Source organism: Mustela nigripes, chromosome 1 (genome assembly GCF_022355385.1).
Source record: "Mustela nigripes isolate SB6536 chromosome 1, MUSNIG.SB6536, whole genome shotgun sequence".
In the NCBI taxonomy this organism is placed as follows: domain Eukaryota; kingdom Metazoa; phylum Chordata; class Mammalia; order Carnivora; family Mustelidae; genus Mustela; species Mustela nigripes.
In genome coordinates this window covers 167,770,964-167,794,028 of record NC_081557.1, presented here as the reverse complement: position 1 = coordinate 167,794,028, position 23,065 = coordinate 167,770,964, and the positions used below count along the sequence as shown (strand labels likewise).

The 23,065-nt window shown below is 35.7% G+C and overlaps 1 protein-coding gene across 1 annotated transcript in view; it reads right to left on the bottom strand.

The window, feature by feature from the left end:
* Positions 1-23,065, bottom strand: part of TET2 (tet methylcytosine dioxygenase 2) — a 133,042-nt gene that overhangs the window by 6,135 nt on the left and 103,842 nt on the right. Inside the window, exons 7-9 of the mRNA XM_059376814.1 lie at positions 9,211-9,361; positions 7,350-7,439; positions 2,174-2,311 (exon numbers count right to left, since the gene is read on the bottom strand). Coding sequence (XP_059232797.1) covers positions 2,174-2,311; positions 7,350-7,439; positions 9,211-9,361 — 379 coding nt within the window. The remainder of the gene's footprint in view (positions 1-2,173; positions 2,312-7,349; positions 7,440-9,210; positions 9,362-23,065) is intronic.

Here is a 23,065-nt window from a genome sequence, read left to right as displayed (position 1 = left end):
CCTAGGTGGCTCAGTTGGTTAAGCAACTGCCTCCAGCTCAGGTCATGATCCTGAAGTCCTGGCATCAAGTCCCACATCAGGCTCCCTGTTTGGTGGGGAGTCTGCTTCTCCCACTCACCTCTCCCCTCTCATGCTGTCAATCTCTCACTCTCTCTCAAATAAGTAAATAAAATCTTAAAAAAAAATGTGAAATTGAAGATGTAGTTGCTATAGGGAATATATAACTCGACACTGTGTCTATCTTCCTCTTCTTTCCGTCTCTGTACTCGTTAAGACTGACTTACCATCGTTCCTCTCTTGTTTCTCTTCTAAGCTGTCGTACCATACGAGGGGCTGTTCCAAAAAGGGAAAAGTCTACTACTCCTGCTTTGCTAATTTAATTGTACTTTTTCTCTTTTGTTAGCCACAATCCTATTGGTGTTGATGAGATATTATTTGTTGGCTGGAACATACTAGCTCTTAGTAGTTCGTGTTTTTTTTTTTTTATTATAAACATATATTTTTATCCCCAGGGGTACAGGTCTGTGAATCGCCAGGTTTACACACTTCACAGCACTCACCAAAGCACATACCCTCCCCAATGTCCATAACCCCACCCCCCTTCTCCCAAAGTAGTTCGTATTTTTGACTGATGCAGAAAACAATGTGATCATAGTTATTTAAAGTGCAGGTAAAATAAAATTACTGGAAGAGACTCTTGAAAGGAATGTGAGCCTAACAGACTTAACTTGAAAGATAAATTCAACATGAGATGGGACTAAAACGAGCTTTTCACTTCCTGTACATAAAAGTCTTCCAAATCCACATCTTTTGGGCACCTGCCACCTTTTCTCACGTTTGTCCCTATTCCATTCTTCTTACCTCGTGTTGCTTTCCTTTCTACCTCGTGAAAACCGTGACCTATTAGACGCAAAGTCCCCTTTATGTGGAACCCTGATCATCTCTGTCTTCTCTCCATCACCTTGCTAGAGTGAAACATGGCTATGTTTAGACCTATTATGGCTCTGATTATCATTTATTTCTCCCCAAATCTAGCCTAGCCTTCTAATAGTAAGCAAGTGTTCAACACATGATTAATGATGATTTTAGATATTGTGGATGATAAGCCTCCTTGTTGGTCTTCCTGGGTCAGAAGTCTGCAAGCCAAACTGTCTCAGAGCCAGTTTCTACATGGCCAGTGAACTGAATGGTTTTTTTTTTTTGCATTTTTAATTAAAAAAAAAAAAACACAACAAAATAAAGAATGTGGTCTAAGATACTATGTAAGCCTAAAATATTTACCATCTTTCCTTTAATAAAAAAACCCTTCTGACCTCTGCTTTAAACCATTAAACCAATACCTTTTCTGCCTCTCAAAAACTTCATACCAGGTTCCGTGAATTACTTCCACTATAGCTTACCACCTCCCTGGGTTCTTTTCTACCCTAGACTATGACTTTGGTCTCTGTATTCTATTTTTCAACTTAAGTCTCATTGGTCATCTTTCTCAACTACACGAATATATCCATGTTGATGACTCACTAGGTGGATTAATTTATAATTTCTTCACTTGAACTTTTTCATTCTTTATCTCCACTCTGGTTTCTCTTTCTCCATGCAAGGCCACACCATGGACACTATCAGTGTTGAACACTGTTCTACCCTCAGCCCATATTCATTTTCTCCACTTACCAAAACCTCCAATTATACAGCCCAATCCACTTCACCCACTGTACTATGTAGTTATAGTGGGCTCTTTTGTACTTTGAATTTTCTACAGTAGTCACTGTGCCACAGATGATGTATTTTTCATTTGCACTTCTCTCTGCAAGGTGGACTGGTGCCTTGGCTTGTATATGGCTTTCTACTATACTGATTATAACCTACCAGATACCTGACTCTGAATTTTGAAGGAACTTTTGGTAGCTAATGGTAGCTGGCAATGCACAGTCACTGGTTTAGTTAGCATCAACATTTCCATGATTTTCCTGTGATTGTCAACAGATTTCCAGGAATATGCCAACCCAGTATGAGAGTACTAGTTATGCCAAATATGGCCACCTTTGCAACAGCAACTCATTCATGAAAACACTTGTGCAATGACACCTGCAGAGAATACATTACTCTAATCACATGCTACTAACTTTCAGCTTTCCACTATTTCACAGGATGTGCTGCTAACCAGCACACTTACCAATGTGCTGCCATTCTGCATGTTGTGTAAGTCCCTGTGGGCGTGAGCACAGAAGTCCAAACATGCAGTGACCCCTGAGAATGGCCGGCCTTCCTTCAGACCCAGTCGGCACTCTGGTGCTCTGTGTTCATATTCAATCTGAAAAATAAAAGCGTGTGTGTGAATGGGGATGTACTTAGGCATCTGAAATTCTCAGGCATACATTTGAGAAAAAGTGTACGACCTGTGCACTGAAAAGGTCAAAAAGACTCCTTAGTATTTTTGGCTATTAAGAACTTTAAAGAAATGTTGCATATTTTATATCCAGAAATACAATGGAGTGACACAGAACTCTGATCTTTTGGTATATAATGGTGTGTTGGGAGGTATGTTGTATATGCCAATATCACTATCCTGATTACTAGTTAATATGGATCTTTAGTAATCTTAAAATCAGGCAGTAGAAATCATCAAATTCTGATCTTTTTGAAAATTCTCTATTCTAAATCCTTTGCATTTCTCTCTCTATATTTTAGAATGTCAATTCCTTCAAAACACTTGGCAACGTTTTGACAGATAAGGTACTGAATTCATTGACTGACTTGGGGAAAACTGACATCTTAAAAATATTTAGTCCTGTGATCCATAAACACAGTATATCTTTCCAGTTTGGGTCTTTTTAAATTTCAGCAAGTTTGTAGTTTTCAGTGCACAGGTCTTGTACATTTTTGTCAAATGTCAAATTTTTATGCCCAAGAATTTCATATACTTGATTTTGCCTTGACTTTTGAGAGTTGTTTTTACTGGGAGAGATTTCTAGGTTGACAGTTTTTTTCTCTTTCAGTACTTAAAAGATGTTTCTCCTCTTTTTTTCTTACATTTTTCTCTGATGAGAAGTTTAACTTTAGAAATGAGACTTTACAAAATCAAGGAATAAAGCCAGGGAAGAGCATAGAGATGAGAAATGAGGATAATATATTCAGTTGGGGGAGGAGATAAAAATCAAATGGTAGGTTTTGACAGCATCCATAAATTTAACAGGTCTTCCCCTGTACTGTGTGGAAAGATCACAAGGCTATTTTTTGGATCTCTAAACCATATTAAAACATATGGATGAACATTACTAATAGGAACTACCATGCAATACAGAAAACACCTTATCCATTCACAGCTATTGACTGATTTAATTTAGGTAGATCTTACATCTATTTTTTTACGTATTTTTTTTAATGTATATGTATGTATTTAAATTTTTAATTTTTTTCCCTTTATTTAAATTGTAGTTAACATAGATGGTAAAATTGGTTTCAGGAGTAGAATTTAGTGGTTCGTCACTTACATATAACATATGTTACATATAACATCCAGTGCTCATCGCAAGTGCCCTCCTTAATACCCATCACCATTCAGTACACTGCCCACCCACATCCTTCCATCAACCCTCAGTTTGTTCTCTATAGTTAAGAGTCTCTTATGGTTTGCTTCTCTCTTTTTTTTTTCCTTTCCATATGTTTATCCATTTTGTTTTTTCGATTCCATATATGAGTGAAATCATAAGGTGTTTGTCTTTCTCTGACTTATTTTACTTAGCCTAATACACTCTAGCTCCATTCACATCACTGCAAATGGCAAGATTTCATTCTTTTTGATGGCTGAGTAGTATCCCATGATGTGCACCATTTATATTTTATGGTAAGAATGCATAACACGAGATCGACCGTTAAAGTGTCTAATACATTACTGTTGACTGTAGGTACACATGTTGCAAAGCAGATCTCTAGAGCTTATTCATCTTGCTTAAATGAAACTTTGCCCATTTATCAGTACATTTATTCTTATACAAATACTGAAACACACCTGAAGAGTCATATCTAATCATCCTGTTATAACTAAAATTTGGGGTACTGTTGTATTTTGGATATGTAACTGGGTGGAATATCAATGCTTAGAAAATCACATGTGTATGACACCATCTATAATAAAAATAAAAGGAGTAGAGTGAAAAGAACATTAATACTTTGTTATTCTGTCCTCTTTCCCTGCTAAAGCCATTGGATTAATAGCACCTATAAAAAAATTTATTCAACAGAAAATGGTCAAACTTGAAATCCAGCAACATAGACTTTACTCATTTTCTTTTTATAGCTTGATCTATTGTGTTTCTCACTCAGAATTATTTTACAACAGTACCAAAGCATCCCATATATTTTTCTGTGATACTTACCAAAGCAGATAAGGTTGTAAAATAAGTATTAATCCAACTACTATTAACAGCATTTAAAATATTTTTCATAGACAACATATACATTTCTAAAAACGTAAGTTGTGACATGAAACAACTTTATAAACAGATCATCATTATTTAATTTGCCTCTTTTGCTCCCACTTAAAAAAGAAAGAGTTCAGGTTTGAGGAAAGTGTTAAAAGTCCATAATTGAAACAAGAGTAGCCAAATCATTAAATTAGTATTGGTGTCCCCATCTGTCTCTGCTACATAAACTAATCTAACCCCATTAGTCTTTAATGTCATTAAATGACAATTGTTTGCTAAACACACTCTTCTTCATACTTCCCTGTACCCCCTGTTGTTGTGTACTCCTCTCTGGCTACCTTCATCACTTCCAGCTTTCCTCCATCTATCAGTCTCTCTCTTTCCCTTAAATCTTTAACTTCTTTTACTATATTGTGCCTACCCCCAGCATTTACTTTACTGGTTTCTCATCTTCTACTCCTAAAATGTCCATGTGTTCCAGAATGCCATCAGCAGCCCCTTTGCTTTAGAACCTCCACTTTGAAAAACTGTATTCACTCCTATGTATTCAGTTTCAACTACTTGCATTTTGATAAGTCTCAAATCTACAGTGCTAGTTTGGATTTTTCTCCTGATTTTCTATCCAATTATTCCAGAATTATGTCAAACATAGTTGTCCCAAATAAAATGTATAATTTCCCCCTATTTGCCCCCAAACTTACTTTTCCTCATTGACTCCAAATACTAAATAGAACCATCTGTCCAAGCCAGAAATTTGGTGAATCCTGAACCTCTCCCTTTTGCTTATCCTCAAATCCAATCGGTCACTAAGTTCTGTAAGTTCTACCTCAAATATTTCACACATTTTATTTTCTTTATTCTATCACTACTGCCATCTCTTTAATTTAGGACTTTAACATCTCTTGCTCAATGACTACACTAGATTACTTCTCCGATTTAATCTTATGCCAACGTACGTTGTATTTTAATTTGGCTTATTGGGTAAACTATATTTATTTATTTTATGCTTTTTTGTATTATGTTATGTCACCACATCGTACTTCATTAGTTCTTTTTCTTACTGTGTCATGTCAGTCACCATTAGTTTTTTTTTTTTTTTTTTTAAACTACAAAGCTGTGATCACCAAGACAGCATGGCACTGGGATAAAAACAGACACATATACAGTGGGAAAAAGACAGTCTCTTCAGTAAATGGTGCTGGGAAAATTGGACAGCTATGTGTAGAAGAATTAAACTCAACCATTCTCTTACACTATACACAAAGATAAACTTGAAATGGATAAGACCTCAACATGAGGCAGGAATTCATCAGAATCCTAGAGGAGAACATAGGCAGTAACCTCTTCAACATAGGCCACAGCAACTTCTTTCAAGATATGTCTCCAAAGACAAAGGAAATAAAAGTGAAAATGAACTTTTGGGACTTCATCAAGATCAAAAGCTTCTGCACAGCAAAGGAAACAGTCAACAAAACAAAGAGGCAACCCACGGAATGGGAGAAGATATTTACAAATGACAGTATAGACAAAGGGCTGACATCCAAGATGTATAAAAAACTCCTCAAAGTTAACACACACAAAACATAATCATGTCAAAGAATGGGCAAAAGACATGAACAGACACTTCTCCAAAGAAGACATACAAATGGCTAACAGACACATGAAAAAGTTTATCATCACTAGCCATCAGGGAGTTTCAAATCAAAACCACATTGAGATACCACCTTATACCAGTCAGAATGGCTAAAATTAACAAGACTGTAAACAATATGTGTTGGAGAGGATGTGGAGAAAGGGGAATCCTCTTACACTGCTGGTGGGAATGTAAGTTGGTACAGCCACTTTGGAAAAAAGTGTGGAGAGTCCTCAAGAAATTAAATATAGATCTACCCTGCAATTGCACATCATTAGTTTTTGAGGCAGTGTTCTTTATAAATTAAATCACCCTCCTCTGCCCCCAACACACACTTAAAATGCCCCAATGGTAGCCTTCGTAAGTACAGGGTCAAGTTCAAAGATTTTTATATGGTCTCCAAGGCCATTTGTGACCTTAATTCTTAAATCTCTACTTTCAGGGAGAACTTTTTTGTTCCTTCAGAAATATGCATACCTCTATTCCAGCTGTTATCATATTATTCTATAATTGCTATTTTACATATCTCTGTCTCCTCTAAAGACAGAAACCCTACATTGCTTACCTTTATGTCCACAGTGACTAAATATTTAGTTTATAACATAAATATATATATATATATTTAATATATATAACATATACTAAATATGGTATCTAGCTTATATCCATTTAATGCTCCTGTTGTTGATGTTATAATGACAGGGAAGACTTCACAGTTTTTTTTTTCCCCTTCATGAGCATTTCTGAACAAATCACCTAGCCTTCCAAATAGATACAGTCTACAACACACCCCCAAAATAGGAAAAAGATGTTTTTACTTGGTTCATGGAGCTAAGGCCAATTAAAAAGAAGAGAATCCAGCAAAATCTGACATATTTGGACATTTCTATGTACACTTACAAAGCAGTACACTCACAGCTTAATATATATAGACATATATGTGAAAACAGTTAATAGGTGGTTAGAACCTATAGTTTGCGCCACATAATTTTAATTAACCACCAAAGTCTGATTACAGAAGAGATATGAAAACAAGATTAGTGGATAGAACAGCTTGTGAGACTTAAAAGCTCATTATCTTTACAGATTAAAAGACCAAAAATATGCTCTTTTGGATGATATAATTCTTATGTACCAGAAACAGAACACTGTGGGTTCTCTAATTGGGAAGAGGAAAAATTAGAAAAATAAAGGAAAATCATTGCTTCAAAAATAATTTTGGAAGTAGGTAGGTCATCAATAATAAGTAAACTGTTCCAGTCATTGTCAATGATTTTTTTTTATAAACTTACCTGATTATTATATGCATCAGGTGCAAGTTTCTTGTATGTTGGTGCCATAAGAGTGGACAGGTTTTGTAAATGGGACTCCAGTTTCTCTTCCTGTATAAAATGAATAATTCTATGTATTAAATCCTAAATCCTTTCCATATGTAAGAGAGGCTATCAGTTAAATTTTTCTCACTACATCTTAGATCAAAATGACAATAGTGTCTTTCTTATTAAATAACGTTCCTTAACACAACTATTTCTAAATAAAAAGTATAAACCATACATCATCTATTTTTGTATGTGTTATTAGAATGTCTAGCTCTTTGGTGTTTTATATTAATCAATTTTGTACTCCCCATGTGGATATTTGGCATTTTATAAATGTAAGACTATGCTAGTAGTGGGATAAGGAGAATAAAGCCATATGGTTTTAAAGAGGTCACATTCTCCACTCCTTCTCCAGTCAGCTGCCATGGAAGATGAGCTATTGAAAGGATTTGTTTGGTTCATCTATTTTCAATCTTCATATTTTTAAATGTTTATAAAAATAGCATTCAAAATTTGAGAAGATCTTTCCGCTGAACTAAAAGTTAGTAGATGCTTCACATATGGATAAAACTCTCAGAACTAGAAATGTTGAGAGTTTATATGCAGAACTTTGTAAATTTACTTTAAAGGAGAAATGTTCAGTTACACTCCTTCCTTCCAACCTACAAAAGAAAGATTTTCTAGGTAAGATAGTTGTAAAATGGTAGGTGATAATACCTAGTTATTCCATTCATATTTAGAAGTTCTCATTTCACAGTAACATTTTTCTTTTCTCCAAAACCGTAGAAGATGTAACTACCTGGAGGAGTTATACTTATTTATAATTTAGAAGATGAGGAGGTTTCTAAGCCAACCTCTCCTACCTACCTGAGGGAGGATGTTCCTAGCTATCCCTTGGATTTGCTTTATGTTAAATCTAGTAAAAGCGATAAACATTTATAAAATAGTAAAAAAGCTCTGCAGTATGGAAAATTAAAGTGGCTTATCAGCTATGTAAAACTGCTACACTTCATTAGGCTTATTGTTTGTATTTTCTTCTTATGAAGAGGGATATGTAGCCCATTTACTATAGTTTATTAAAAATTCAATCCTGTGAAAAAAATTTTATCATCATTTCAAGAGTTTTTGTACTTTACTAAATTTCCACTTACTATTATAGTCACAAATAATAACACTAGCACATTTCTCATTTAGAGGGACATATCAATAATATATATAGTATAACTGTATTTCAATTGCACTTAAAGTTTGACTGTATTTCAATTACACTTAAAGTTTGAAAAAATTATGAGGTTCACAGAGTCACTAAAAATTTGGTCATATCTAAATGGTAAGCATTCAGGGGTTTTTTGATTATTCAATTAGCATACACTAGAAGCTATACCCCAAAGTTATTAAAATTGATATCCATTTTTAAGTTATATTTTGAGAAATATATAATATCAATTAAAATTTTATATTTTTCATTTTTAATATCAATTAAAAATGAAAGTTTTAACAATGAAATGTTAAATGAAATGTTAACACTTGGTTTTAATACCATAGTGATGGCTGCTTAAAACTCTGCAGTTAACATAAAAGGTAAGTACGAAAGGCCATAGGTATGAGTAGTTTATGTTCAGACTTTACTACTTTGGTAAACATAGTTATTATTATACTAATTTTATCAAATATATAATGTATACCTACAGTTCAGCGAAAATTTTGATGTACCTCTGAGATGAAATTCTCTATGTTAATGAGAATTTAACAGTATGTTATACTGTTTACTTCATCTGTACTCATCAATTCTCCATGAAAATCAAAGAGATTATATATCAAGAAGTAAACAAACCTCTTTTGGGTCATCCCCAAGCAGCTTAAATTTTCTTGGGATCTTGCTTCTGGCAAACTTACATCCATTGTAGTACATGCTCCATGAACAACCAAAAGAAAAGGAGGCACCACAGGTCTCAGGGTCCAGTCCTTGACAGGCACAGGTTCTCCTGAGGAATCAAAGGACCAAGTTCATAGATAACGATATCGAACATTTCTCTAGGCTACCAATCTTGTATTCGGGATGTCTGCATGCAAAAACGAGTGCAAATTAGTTTTAACAGAAGTTCATTTAAAGCTTGCCATAATCACATCAGAAAAGAACTATTTTAACTCATTTTAAAACAGACCAATTTAAACTTTTTACTATAGCGTAATACATATAAATTTTATAGCTTACAAATGCTCACCAAAAAAAAAAAAACCCAAAAAATACAAATAAGTAACACCCAGAGTAAGAAACAAATATATACTATCAACTATAGTCTCCATGTTATATATTAAATCCATAGACCTTATTCATTTTATTTATTTAAGATTTTATTTATTTAGTTGATAGAGAGAGAAGACAGAGAGAGAGGGACTACAAGCAGGGGGAGAGGGAGAATCAAGCTTCCCACTGAGCAGGGAGCCCAATGCAGGGCTCTATCCCAGGACCCTGACCTGAGCTGAAGGGAGATGCTTAATGACTGAGCCACCAAGGCATCCCTTCTTATTCATTTTATTTTATTTTATTTTTTAAAAAGATTTTATTTATTTATTTGACAGATGGAGATCACAAGTAGGCAGAGAGGCAGGCAGAGAGAGGAGGAAGCAGGCTCCCTGCTGAGCAGAGTCCGATGCGAGGCTTGATCCCAGGACCTTGGGATCATGACCTGAGCTGAAAGAGAGGCTTTAACCCACTGAGCCACCCAGGCACCCCCTCCTTATTCATTTTATAATGAAAGATTGTACGCTTTTTTTTTTTAAATTTTTTATAAACATATAATGTATTATTAGCCCCAGGGGTACAGGTCTGTGAATCGCCAGGTTTACACACTTCACAGCACTCACCACAGCACATACAAGATTGTACACTTCTATAAACCTTTCCCTATTTCCCTTACCCCCAAGTCTCCCAACAACCTTATTTTTTAGGTTATTTTTTAAAGATTTATTTGTTGGAGAGAAAGAGCAAGAGAGAGAGCACACAAGTTGGGGGAGGGGCAGAGGTAGGGAGAGGAAGAGGGAAACAATCCCAAGCAGACTTCATGGTGAGTGTGCAGAGCCCCATGTGGGGCTCAATTTCATGACCCGTGAGGTCATAACCTGACAGAAACCGAGAGTTGGATACTCAACAGACTGACCACTCAGGTGCCCTCACGATCCCTTCTCTACTGTTTCAGAGTTCAACTTTTTTGTTTCTTTTTTTGATTCCACGTAAAAGTGGAATCATGCAGTATTTGTCTTTCTCTGGCTTATTTCACTTAGCACAGTGTCCTCTAGGTGCATCCATGTTGTTACAAATGACAAGATTCCACCTCCCTTTTTTGGCTGAATAACAACTTTTTTCCCCTCTCCCTCCATAACACATTTTCTTTATCCACTTACCACTGGTGGACACGTAGGTTGTCTTTACACCTTGGTTATTATGAATAATGCTAATGATAATAATAATGATAATGATTTCATTTCTTTTGGATATATACTCAGAAGTGGGATTGCTGGATCATATGGAAGTTCTATTACTAACTTTTTGAGGAATCTTTATACTATTTTCCATAGCAGTTATAACAGTTTATGCTCTAATAGGATTTTTCTTTTCTCCACTTTCATGTTAACATTCTTGTCTTTTTGGTATTAGACAATCTAACAGGGTCAGGTGATAGGAGATATCTCAACTGTGGTTTTGATTTATATTTCCTCAATGATTAGTGGTGTTGAGCACCTTTTCATGTACCTGTTTGCCATCTGCATGCATTCTCTATAAAAATGTCTACTTAGGCCCTTTACCTAATTTTTTTCTCTATTGAGTTTTATAGATTTCTTGTGTATTTGGGATTTTAACCTCTTTTAGATACTTTATTTGCAAATATTTTCTCCCATCCAGTAGATTGCCTCTTCATTTTGTTGATAGTTTCCTCTACTGTTCAGTTTTTGGTTTGATGTAGTCCTGCTTATTTTGCTTTTGGTGCCTTTGCTTTTGGAATGCAAAAAAAAAATTGTTAAGATCAATTCCAAGAAGTTTACCCCTATGTTTTTTCTGGGAGTTTTAGTTTCAGGTCTTGTGTTCAAAACTTTAGTCCACTTTGAGTTGATTTTTGTGTATAGTGTAAGAGAGGCCTGATTTCATTCTTTTAGGTGAGATCCCTCTTTTCTCAATACCATTTATTGAAGAAATGATCTTTCCCCCATTGTATAGTTTTGGTTATTAGAAATTATTTTTTTACCATATTTGCATACATGTATTTGTTGGTTCTGCATTTTGCTCCATTAATCTGTTTGTTTTGTTGTCAGTACCATGTTATTTTAATTACTATAGCTTTGTGATATAGTTTGAAATCAGAAAATATGAGGACTCTAACTTTGTTTTTTGTTCTCAAGACTGCTTTGACTATTGGGGTCATTTGTGACTCCATATAAATTTGGGATTATTTTTTTCTATTAGCATGAAAAATGCCATTGGAATTTTGATAGGGATTGCACTGAATTTGCAGACTGCTTTGGGTACTGTGGCAATGTTAACAATATTGATTCTTCCAGTCCATGAACATAGACCATCTTTACATTTATTTGTGTCTTTTTTTCTTTCATCAGTCTTTTCTTGAGACATCAATCTTTTTTGGTTTTCAGTATATGGATTTTTCATCTCCTTGCTTAAATTTATTCCTAGGTATTTTGTTTCTTTTGTAAATGGGATTATTTCCTTACTTTCTCTGTTAGTTCACTGTTAGTATATAGAAACACAACTGATTTTTGTATATGGATGTATCCTGCAACTTTACTGAATTTGTTTATTAGTTCTAACACTTTTTGGAGTCTTTAGAATTTTCTGTATATAAGTTACCTGCAAATAGTGAAAGCTTTTCTTTTTTCCTTTCTGATTTGGATCCCCGTTATTTATTTTCTTGCCTGATTGTTCGATCTAGTATGTCAAATAACATATTGAATGAAAGTTTTGAGAGTAGGCCTTTTTTTGTATTGTTCGTGATCTTAGAGAGCTGTTCATCACTGAGAATGATGTTAGCTGTGGCTTACTCATATATGGCCTTTATTATGTTGAGGTGCTTTCCTTCTATACTCAGTTTTTATTATGGAAGGATGTTGAACTTTGTCATATACTTTTTTCTGGACTTCATGAATGATCATACCATTTTTATGCTTAATTTTGTTCATGTGGAATATTGCATTGATTGGGAATACTGAACTATTCTTACAACTGTGGAGTAAATCCCACTTGATCATAGTATATGATCCTTTTAATGTACTATTGGACTTGGTTTGCTAATACTATGTTGAAAGTTTTTGCATTTAACTTTTCATCAGGGATACTGGCAGATAATTTTCTTTTTTTGTAGTGTCTGTCTGGCTTTGATATCATTATAATGCTGGCCTTGTAAAATGAGTTTGGAAATAATTCATTTTCTTCAAGTTTTCGAAAGAGTTTGAGAAGGATTGCTAATCCATCTTCAGATGTTTGGTAGAAATGACCACTAAAGCCATCTGATCCCAGGCTTTTCTTTGTTGGGAGATTTTTGATTACTGACTCAATCTCTTTACTAGTAATTGGTCTATTCAGATTTTCTATTTCTTCATGATTCAGTCTTGGTAAGTTGAATGTGTCTAGGAATTTAGCCACTTTCTCTAGGTTGTTCAACCTGTGGATGTACAATCGTTCATAGTATTTGCTTATAACATTTTGTATTTGTGTGGTACCTGTTGAAATGCCTTCTCTTTCATTTGTAGTTGTATTTCTTTGAGTCCTCCTTTTTTCTTGGTAAAAAGGTTTACTATTTTGTTTATATTTTCAAAATGTAGCTTAGTTTCATTCATCTTTTCTATTGTGTTTTTAGTCACTATTTCATTTATTTCCACTCTGATTCTTGTTATTTCCTTCCTTCTGCTAACTTTAGGCTTTGTTCGTTCATTAGGTTCCTTGAGGTAAAAAGTTAGGTTATTTATGTGAAAATTTTCTTTCTTTTTTTAAAAAATGTTGATATTTATTATTATGAAGTCTTTTAAAACTGCTTTTGCTATAGTCCACAAATTTTGGTATATTTGTTTCAAGATTTTTTTTATTTTTTTGGTTTGTTATTTCTTGAATAAGCTTTTTGCACCTCTCCCTTTTGTTTCCTTCTAGCACCTTTATATTGTGTATATTGGTCCTCTTAGGGTGTCCCATAAATTCCTTAAGCTAGCTTCACTCTTTTTCATTCACTTGAACCCCTCTAGAGGATTTTTTAGTTTAGTTATTCTTCAGCTCTGTGACTTATGTTTGATACTTTAAAAATATTTTCTTTTTGTTAAAATTGTTTTGTTTATATATTGCTGTTCTGACCTCAGTGAACATCACAATCTTAGGAGTAGTATTTCGAAATTATTTATGTATATTGTGACATGAAGAAGTTATTGTTAATGTCAAAAAAATTTCAATGTAAGGTAAGTGTAAAAGGTAAGTGGATATCCTATAACCTTAATTACAAGTAGGAAATAACAATATAAACTCATGATTTAATAGCCCCAATTGTAAAAAATTGTAAAAAATAATTACTATATCTGCCACTGAAAATGTCATAAAGTAACAATATCTCAGTGGTAATGAATATATCTTGGCACAAAGAGTGACCTCTAAAAGCACTTCTCATCAAAAGGAAATAGGTTAAAACCTACAAGTTAATAATGATACCAAAAAGAAAGAACTGACGAATTGGTCATTTGGGGTAATTACTGAGACACCAAATCCCCATTCTCAAATTTCACAACTCAAGATATGTACCATATATTTATCTATTAATTTGCTTACAAACTATACTTAATGGTAATCAGTTTATAAGAAAAAATTCTTTAAAGAACTCTAGCTAATAAATACAGAAGGAATGTTATAATTTGAAATTGTCATTTTAGAGATGTCAGCAAAAATGGCAGAAAAAGGATCTCTGAAATTTCACTCCTCCATAAAAGCACTTAGAATACTGACTGGTAAATATTGTCAAAATTAACTTTTCAGAAACTTGCAAATTAACAACGACTTGCAGCATTCCAGGGAATATTTATTCAAGAAAAGCAATGGAATTTCCATTAGAAGAGTAAGCTTCATAGTGTTTTCATTTGCCCTATACCCACTGTTCCCAGAACTCTATGACAGCTTTCAAAACCAACAGCCCACATTTATAGTAAAAATCAGCAACCTGGGGACCACTGGAAGGGGAAGAATTAGGCTAGATATCCTTTAATGCTCCATTCCCAGAAAAATATCATTATTTTACCTATTTGATAGTTCTCTACAAGACCCTACTAGCAAAGCTGTCTTCATTTACCTGACCTGGAGTCAGGAGGTGTTAATTGTTAACCACTGTGGCTGCCTGAGGTAGCAGATAACAGGTGGCTATTTAAAAAAAAAAAAAAAAAAAAAAAAAGGCTATTCAAAAGCTTAAAATTAAAAGATGGGAAATAAGATGTCTGTAGGAAGCTTTAAAAAGTTCTGACATGTGCCTGGGAGTCCAGAAAGCCATGTACATACCTAAGGCTGTATGCTCACTCACAAAAGACATAAGCTCTAAACTGGCTAACTTTGAAGCTCTGCACAAGCAGGGAGTAAAGGGGTAAGGCAGAATTGTAAATTGCCTTGCTGACTGTTGAGGGCACGCTCTAATATACATACAGAGATCCTTTGCCCAAGACTGGGAGACTTACTGATTTTAAGTAAGGATCTATGTATAATCATTAGGTGACCACTAAGCTAACCAAGCACAGACTTCCACAACTGCTCATGAGAAAAATATAGATTTTACTGAAATACTTTAGAAGAGTCACTAAACTAACAAACAGTACCAGTAACAATAACAAATCCTGGGTAGGGCAGAGAATCTAGCCTTGTAACTAACTATATAATTCTAACAATTATAAAACATACAACAAAACAAAGTATGGTTAATACACAGGAAGAAAGCTGTCAGTGAGGAAGTCCAGGTGTCAGACTACTAAACAAAGACTTTGAGTTATGATTTCAAGTATGTTTAAAGAACTGAAGGAAGTCATGCTTAAAGAACTAAAAGTATGAAAATAATGTCTTTTCAAATAGATGAGATATAAGAAGTAGAAAACATAATAATAAAACAAGTGGCAATTCTGGAACTAACAAGTAAAAATCACTGAAATTTAAAAAAAAACTCCATTACAAGGATTCAATGGTAGATTTGAGGAAGGGACAGAAAAAGCAGTGGGAGAGAAGTTGAAGTCAATTGAGATCATACATTCAAAGAAACAGAAAAAGAATGAAGAAAAAAATAACACAACCTCAGAGACCTGTGGGGATAAAATCAAACATACCAACATGTTCATAATGAGCATCCCCAAAGTAAAGGAGTAAGAGTAAGAGAGTATGAAGCCCAAACTCCTCAAATTTGATGAACAACATTCAAGAAGGTCAGATAACTCCCAGTAGCATAAAAAGGTGCTCCACACCTAGAGTAATTATAACAGACAGCCAAAGAGAAAGAATCTTGAAAGCAGCAAAAAACTCTTTTGAGTAAGATTAACAGCTGACAATGGAGGTCAGCTGACGATAAGACTGTCAACTAAGAAATTCCGTATTTAGTAAAGCTATGCTTTAAGAGTGAATAATAATGCCCTGATAAATAATCTGAGAGTGTTTATGGTTTTAGGCCTGCTCTGTAATAAATGCTAAATGAAGTCCTTCAGACTGAGAGCAAAGGATGCTGGACAGTAACTCGAATCCATATGAAAAGATGAGCACCAGTAAAAGTAAATACATAGTTAAACAAAAAGACCTTATATGTGTATTGTTTTTAACTCTTTATATCTGATTTAAAGGCAACTGTAGATTGACACTTGAAGGAGGAGTAAAGATGGCGGAGGAGTAGCAGACCGACATCAGGTCACAGTTCAGTTAGATAGTTATCAAACCGAACAATCCTGAACACCTACAAATCCAACAGGCGATTGAAGAGAAGAAGAGCAGCAATTCTAGAAACAGAAAATCAACCACTTTCTGAAAGGTAAGATGTGGGGAGAAGTGAATCTAAAGCCACGGGAAGACAGACTTTGGGGAAGGGGTTGGCTCCCAGCAAGCGGTAGAGCAGCAGAGCACAAAATCAGAACTTTTAAAAGTCTGCTCCATTGAGGGACATTGCTCCAGAGGCTCAGCGGGGGTGGAGCTATCATAGGGAGAGCTCTCAGAGGTCTCAAATTCTGCAAGGTCACAGAGGGATTGGGGGTGTCTGCGTGTAGCAGAGCTTCCCGGTATTAGAGCAATGAAGCCAGCTATAGAGACAGAGCTGAGGAGTGAGCTCTCAGCTTGGGGTTACCTTAAACTGTGATCGAGGCATAGTCAGACCACTGCTCCTTGAGCAAGGACCACACAAGTGGCAGATCCAGGGAGACCCACCAGAAGAGCAGAAGGAATCTGCTGGGTTTGGAGACTCCAAAGGGGCTGTGTGTCAGAGACAGAAAAGTTTGGTCACAGGCCGGGCGAGCTCAGAATGCGACTGGAGAACAAGGAGATGGGAATGACTGAGTGCTTTTCTCCAAGGGCGCACTAAGGAATGGGGCCCTGAGCTCTCGGCTTCTCCAGGCTGGAGACTGGGAGGCTGCCATTTTCATTCCCATCCTCTAGAGCTCTATGGAAAGCGCTCAGGGAACAAAAGTTCTGGAGTGCAAACCTGAGCAGATTACATGGCTTGGTCCCTGGCAAGAGCAGTGCAGTTCTGCCTCAGGCAAAGACACTTGAGAATCACTACAACAGGCCCCTCCCCCAGAAGATCAACAAGAACATCCAGGGAAGATCAAGCTCACTGATCAAGGAGAACAGTGGAATTCCAGAGGAGGGGAAAGTAAAGCATGGAATTCATGGCTTTCTCCCCATGATTCATTAGTCTTGTGAAGTTAATTAATTAAAATAATTTTTTTCTTAATTTTTTAACTTTTACTCTTTCTTCTTTTTATGTTTTTTAAACTAGTTTATCTTAACAATACCTTTTAAACCTTCATTATTATAGTCATATTTTATCCTTCATTGTATCTAATTTTATTTTTTGTACACATACAAGGTTTTTTCTTCTGAAAAAGGTTGGGAACAACTTCTTTTAATAGATCAAAATATACCCTAAATCTAGCACTCCAGCCTAAGTAAATTATTCTAGTCTCCAGCCTAAGCAAATTATCTCCACTTTCTTTTTCTTTCTTTCTTTTCCCACCCAACTTATCACTCCTTTTTTAGAATTTTTTTTAAATTTTCATTTTACAGTCATATTGCATCCCTTCATCATGTTTACCCTTATTTTTGTGTACACATAAGTTCTGCTTTCTTTAAATTTTGGGAGGTAGTTTCTTCTAAGAGACTAAAATACACCCAAAATCAAGTGGGCGGTTCTGTTCTATTTAGCAGTCTAATATATATATTTTTTAAATTAAAAAAAAAAAATTCTTGTTTAAACTTCTTTTTACCCTCTTTCTTCTCCCCCCAATTTGGGGTCTCTTCTGATTTGGTTAACACACATTTTTCTGGGGTCTTTGTCACCCTTTTAGTATTTTATTCTCTCATTCATTCATATATATATATATATATATATATATATATATATATTTAAGATTTTATTTACTTATTTTGACAGAGAGAGAGAGATCACAAGCAGGAAGAGAGGCAGATAAAGAGAGAGAGGAGGAAGCAAGTGACTGGCTGAGCAGAGAGCCTGATGTGGGACTCGATCCCAGGACCCTTAGATCATGACCTGAGTGGAAGGCAGAGGCTTAACCCACTGAGCCACCCAAGCACCCCATCTCTTGTTCATATATTCTTATCTGGATAAATGACAAGGTGGAAAAACTCACCACAAAAAACAAAAAAACAGAAAAACAAAAAAAAAAACAAGACAAACAAAAACAAAAACAAACAAACGCAACAAGAGGCAGTACCAAAGGCTAGGGACCTACTCAATACGGACATTGGTAATATATCAGATCTAGAGTTTAGAATGATGATTCTCAAGTGCTAGCTGGGCTCAAAAAAGGCATGGTAGATATTAGAGAAACCCTGTCTGGAGAAATAAAAGAACTAAAATCTAACCAAGCTGAAATTTAAAAAAGCTATCAATGAGGTGCAGTAAAAAATGGAGGCTCTTACAGCTAGGATAAATGAGGCAGAAGAGAGAATTAGTGATACAGAAGACCAGATGATGGAGAATGAGGAAGCTGAGCAAAGGAGAAGCAAACAACTACTGGACCACGAGGGGAGAATTTGAGAGATAAATGATACCATAAGATGAAAAAATATTAGAATAATTGGAATGCCAGAAGAAGAAGAAAGAGAGAGGGAGGCAAAAGTATATTGGAGAGAATTATTATTATTATTTTTTTAATTTTGTTTATTTATTTGTCAGAGAGAGAGAGGTAGAGTGAGCGCAAGCACAAGCAGACAGAGTGGCAGGCAGAGTCAGAGGGAGAAGCAGGCTCCCTGCAGAGCAAGGAGCCCGATGTGGGACTCGATCCCAGGACGCTGGGATCATGACCTGAGCCAAAGGCAGATGCTTAACCAACTGAGCCACCCAGGCATCCCTGGAGAGAATTATTGTAGAGAATTTCCCTAATATGGCAAAGGGAACAAGCATCAAAATACCGGAGGCACAGAGAATCCACCTCAAAATCAATAATAAGTCCACACCCTGTCATCTAATAGTTAAAATTACATGTCTTAGTGACAAAGAGAAAATCCTGAAAGCAGCCCTGGACAAGAAGTCTGTAACATACAATGGTAAAAAATATTAGATTGGCAGCAAACTTATCCAGAGACCTGGTAGGCCAGAAAGAACTGGCATGATATATTCAGAGCAGGAAATGAGAAAAACATGCAGCCAAGAATATTATATCCAGCTAGGCTATCACTGAAAATAGAAGGAGAGATAAAAAGCTTCCAGGACAAACAAAAACTGAAAGAATTTGTAAACAATGAACTAGCTCTACAGAAAATATTGAAAGGGGTCCTCTAAGCAAAGAGAGACTCTAAAAGTAGTAGACCAGAAAGGAACAAAGACAATATACAGTAACAGTCACCTTACAGGCAATACAATGGCACTAAATTCATATCTCTCAATAGTTACCCTGAATGTAAATGGGCTAAATGCCCCCAATCAAAAGACAAGATATCAGAATGGATACCCCCCCCCCAAATCAATATACTGTCTACAAGACTCATTATAGACCCAAAGACACCTCCAGATTTAAAGTGAGGGTGGTGGAAAACAATTTACCATGCTAACAGACATCAAAAGAAAGCTGGGGTGGCAATCCCTGTATCAGACCAATTAGATTTTAAGCCAAAGACTATAATAAGAGATGAGGAAGGACACTATATCATACATAAAGGGTCTTTCCAATAAGAAGATCTAACTATTTTCAATATCTATGCCCCTAACATGGGAACAGCCAACTATATAAACCAATTAATAAAAAAATCAGAGAAACACATCAACAATAATACAATAATAATAGAGGACTTTAACACCCTCCTCACTGAAATGGACAGATCATCCAAGCAAAAGATCAACAAGGAAATAAAGGCCTTCAATGACACACTGGACCAGATGGACATCACAGATATATTCAGAACATTCCATCCCAAAGCAACAGAATTAACATTCTTCTCTAGTGCACATGGTACATTCTCCAGAATAGATCACATCCTGGGTCACAAATCAGGTCTCAACCAGTATCAAAAGATTGGGATCATTCCCTGCATATTTTCAGACCACACTGCTATGAAGCTAGAACTCAAGCACAAGAGGAAAGTTGGAAAGAACCCAAATATATGGAGACTAAAGAGCATCCTACTAAAGAATGAATGGGTCAAACAGGAAATTAAAGAAGAATTCAAAAAATTCATGGAAACAAATGATAATGAAAACACAACTGTTCAAAATATGTGGGACAGAGCAAAGGCAGTCCTGAGAGGAAAATATATAGTGATACAAGCCTTTGTCAAGAAATAAGAAAGGTCTCAAATACACAACCTAATCCTACACCTAAAGAGGCTGGAGAAAGAATAGCAAAGAAAGCCTAAACCCAGCAGGAGAAGAGAAATAATAAAGATCTGAGCAGAAATCAATGAAATGGAAACAACAACAACAAAAAACAGTAGAACAAATCAATGAAACTAGGAGGTGGTTCTTTGAAAGAATTAACTGATAACTCCTTGCCAGACTTATCAAAAAGAAAAGAGAAAGGACCCAAATTAATTAAATCATGAATGAAAGAGGAGAGATCACAACCAACACCAAAGAAATACTATAAGAACATATTATAAGCAACTATATACCAGCAAATTTGACAATCTGGAAGAAATGGATGCATTCCTAGAGATGTATAAACTACCAAAACTGAACCAGGAAGAAATAGAAAATCTGAACAGACCTATAACCAGTAAGAAGATTGAAGCAGTCAACAAAAATCTCCCAACAAACAAGAGCCCAGGGCCAGATGGCTTCCCAGGGGAACTCTACCAAGCATTTAAAGAAGAATTAACTCCGATTCTCCTGAAACTGTTTTAGAATTAGAAATGGAAGGAAAACGTCCAAACTCATTTTATGAGGCCAGCATTACCTTCATCCCCAAACCAGAAAAAGACCCCATCAGAAAAGAGAATTTCAGACGAATATCCTTGATGAGCATAGATGCAAAAATTCTCACCACAATAATAGCCAGTAGGATCCAATGGTAAATTAAAAGGATTATTCACCACGACCAAGTGGGATTTATTCCTGGGTTCCATGGTTGGTTCAACATCCACAAATCAATCAATGTGATACAATACATTAATAAAAGAAAGACCAAGAACCATACAATACTCTCAACAGATGTTGGAAAAGCATTTGACAAAGTACAGCATCCTTTCTTGATCAAAACTCCTCACAGTGTAGGGATAGAGGGTACATACCTCAATATCATCAAAGCCATCTATGAAAAACCCAAAGCAAGTATCACTCTCAATGGAGAAAAACTGACAGCCTTTCCCCTAAGGTCAGGAACACAGCAGGGATGTCTACTATCACTACTGCAATTCAACATAGTTCTAGAAGTCCTAGCCTCAGCAATCAGACAACAAAAAGAAATAAAAGGCCTTCAAATTGGCAAAGACAAAGTCAAACTCTCACTTTTTGCAGATGATATGATACTTTGTGTAGAAAACCCAAAAGACTCCAATCCAAATCTGCTTGAACTTTTACAGGAATTCTGTAAAGTGTCAGGATATAAAATCAATGCACAGACATCAGTTCCATTTCTACAAACCAATAAGACAGAAGAAAGAGAAATTAAGGAGTCAATCCCATTTGCAATAGCACCCCAAACCATAAGATACCTAGGAATTAACCTAACTAGAGAAGCAAAGAATTTGTACTCAGAAAACTAGAAAGTAGTCATGAAAGAAATGTAGGAAGACACAAAGAAATGGAAAAACATTCCTTGCTCATGGATTGGAAGCACAAATATTGTGAAAATATCTATGCTACCTAAAGCAATCTACACATTTAATGCAATCCTTATCAAAATACCATCAATGTTTTTCAAGGAAATGGAAGAAATAATCCCCAAATTTAAATGGAACCAGAAAAGACCTCGAAAAACCAGAGGAATGTTGAAAAAGAAAGCAAGAGTCGGTGGCATCACAATTCCAGACTTCAAGCTCTACTACAAAGCTGTCATCATCAAGACAGTATGGTACTGGCACACAAACAGACACATAGATCAATGGAACAGAAAAGCAAGCTCAGAATAGACCCTCAAATCTATGGTCAACTAATCTTTGATGAAGCAGAAAAGAATGTTCAATAGAAAAAAGACAGTCTCTTCAATAAATGTTGTTGGGAAAATTGGGACAGCCACATGCAGAAAAATGAAACTGGACCATTTCCTTACACCACACATGAAAATAGACTCAAAATGGATGAAGGACCTCAGTGGGGGAAAGGAATCCATCAAAGTGTTTGAAGAGAACACAGGCAGCAACCTCTTTGACATCAGCCACAGCAACTCCTTTCTAGAAACATCGCCAAAGGCAAGGGAAGCAAGGGCAAAAATGAACTATTGGGGACTTCATCAAGATCAAAAGCTTTTACACAGCAAAGGAAACAGTCAACAAAACCAAAAGACAACTGACAGAATGGGAGAAGATATTTGCAAATGACATATCAGACAAAGGGCTAGTATCCAAAATCTATAAAGAACTTATCAAACTCAACACCCAAAGAACAAATAATCCAATCAAGGAATGGGCAGAGGACATGAACATTTCTGTGAAGAAGACATCCTGATGGCCAACAGACATGAAAAATTGCTCCACATCACTCGGTATCAGGGAAATACAAATCAAAACCACAATGAGATACCACCTCACACCAGTCAGAATGGTTAAAATTAACAAGTCAGAAAACAATAGATGGTGGTGAGGATGGAGAGAATGGGGAACCCTCCAGCCACTCTGGAAAACAGCATGGAGGTTCCTCAAAAAGTTGAAAATAGAGCTACCCTATGACCAAGCAATCACACTGCTGGGTATTTACCCTAAAGATACAAAGGTAGTGATCCAAAGAGGCATGTGCACCCTAATGTTTATAGTAGCAATGTCCACAATAGCCAAACTATGGAAAGAACCTAGATGTCTGTCA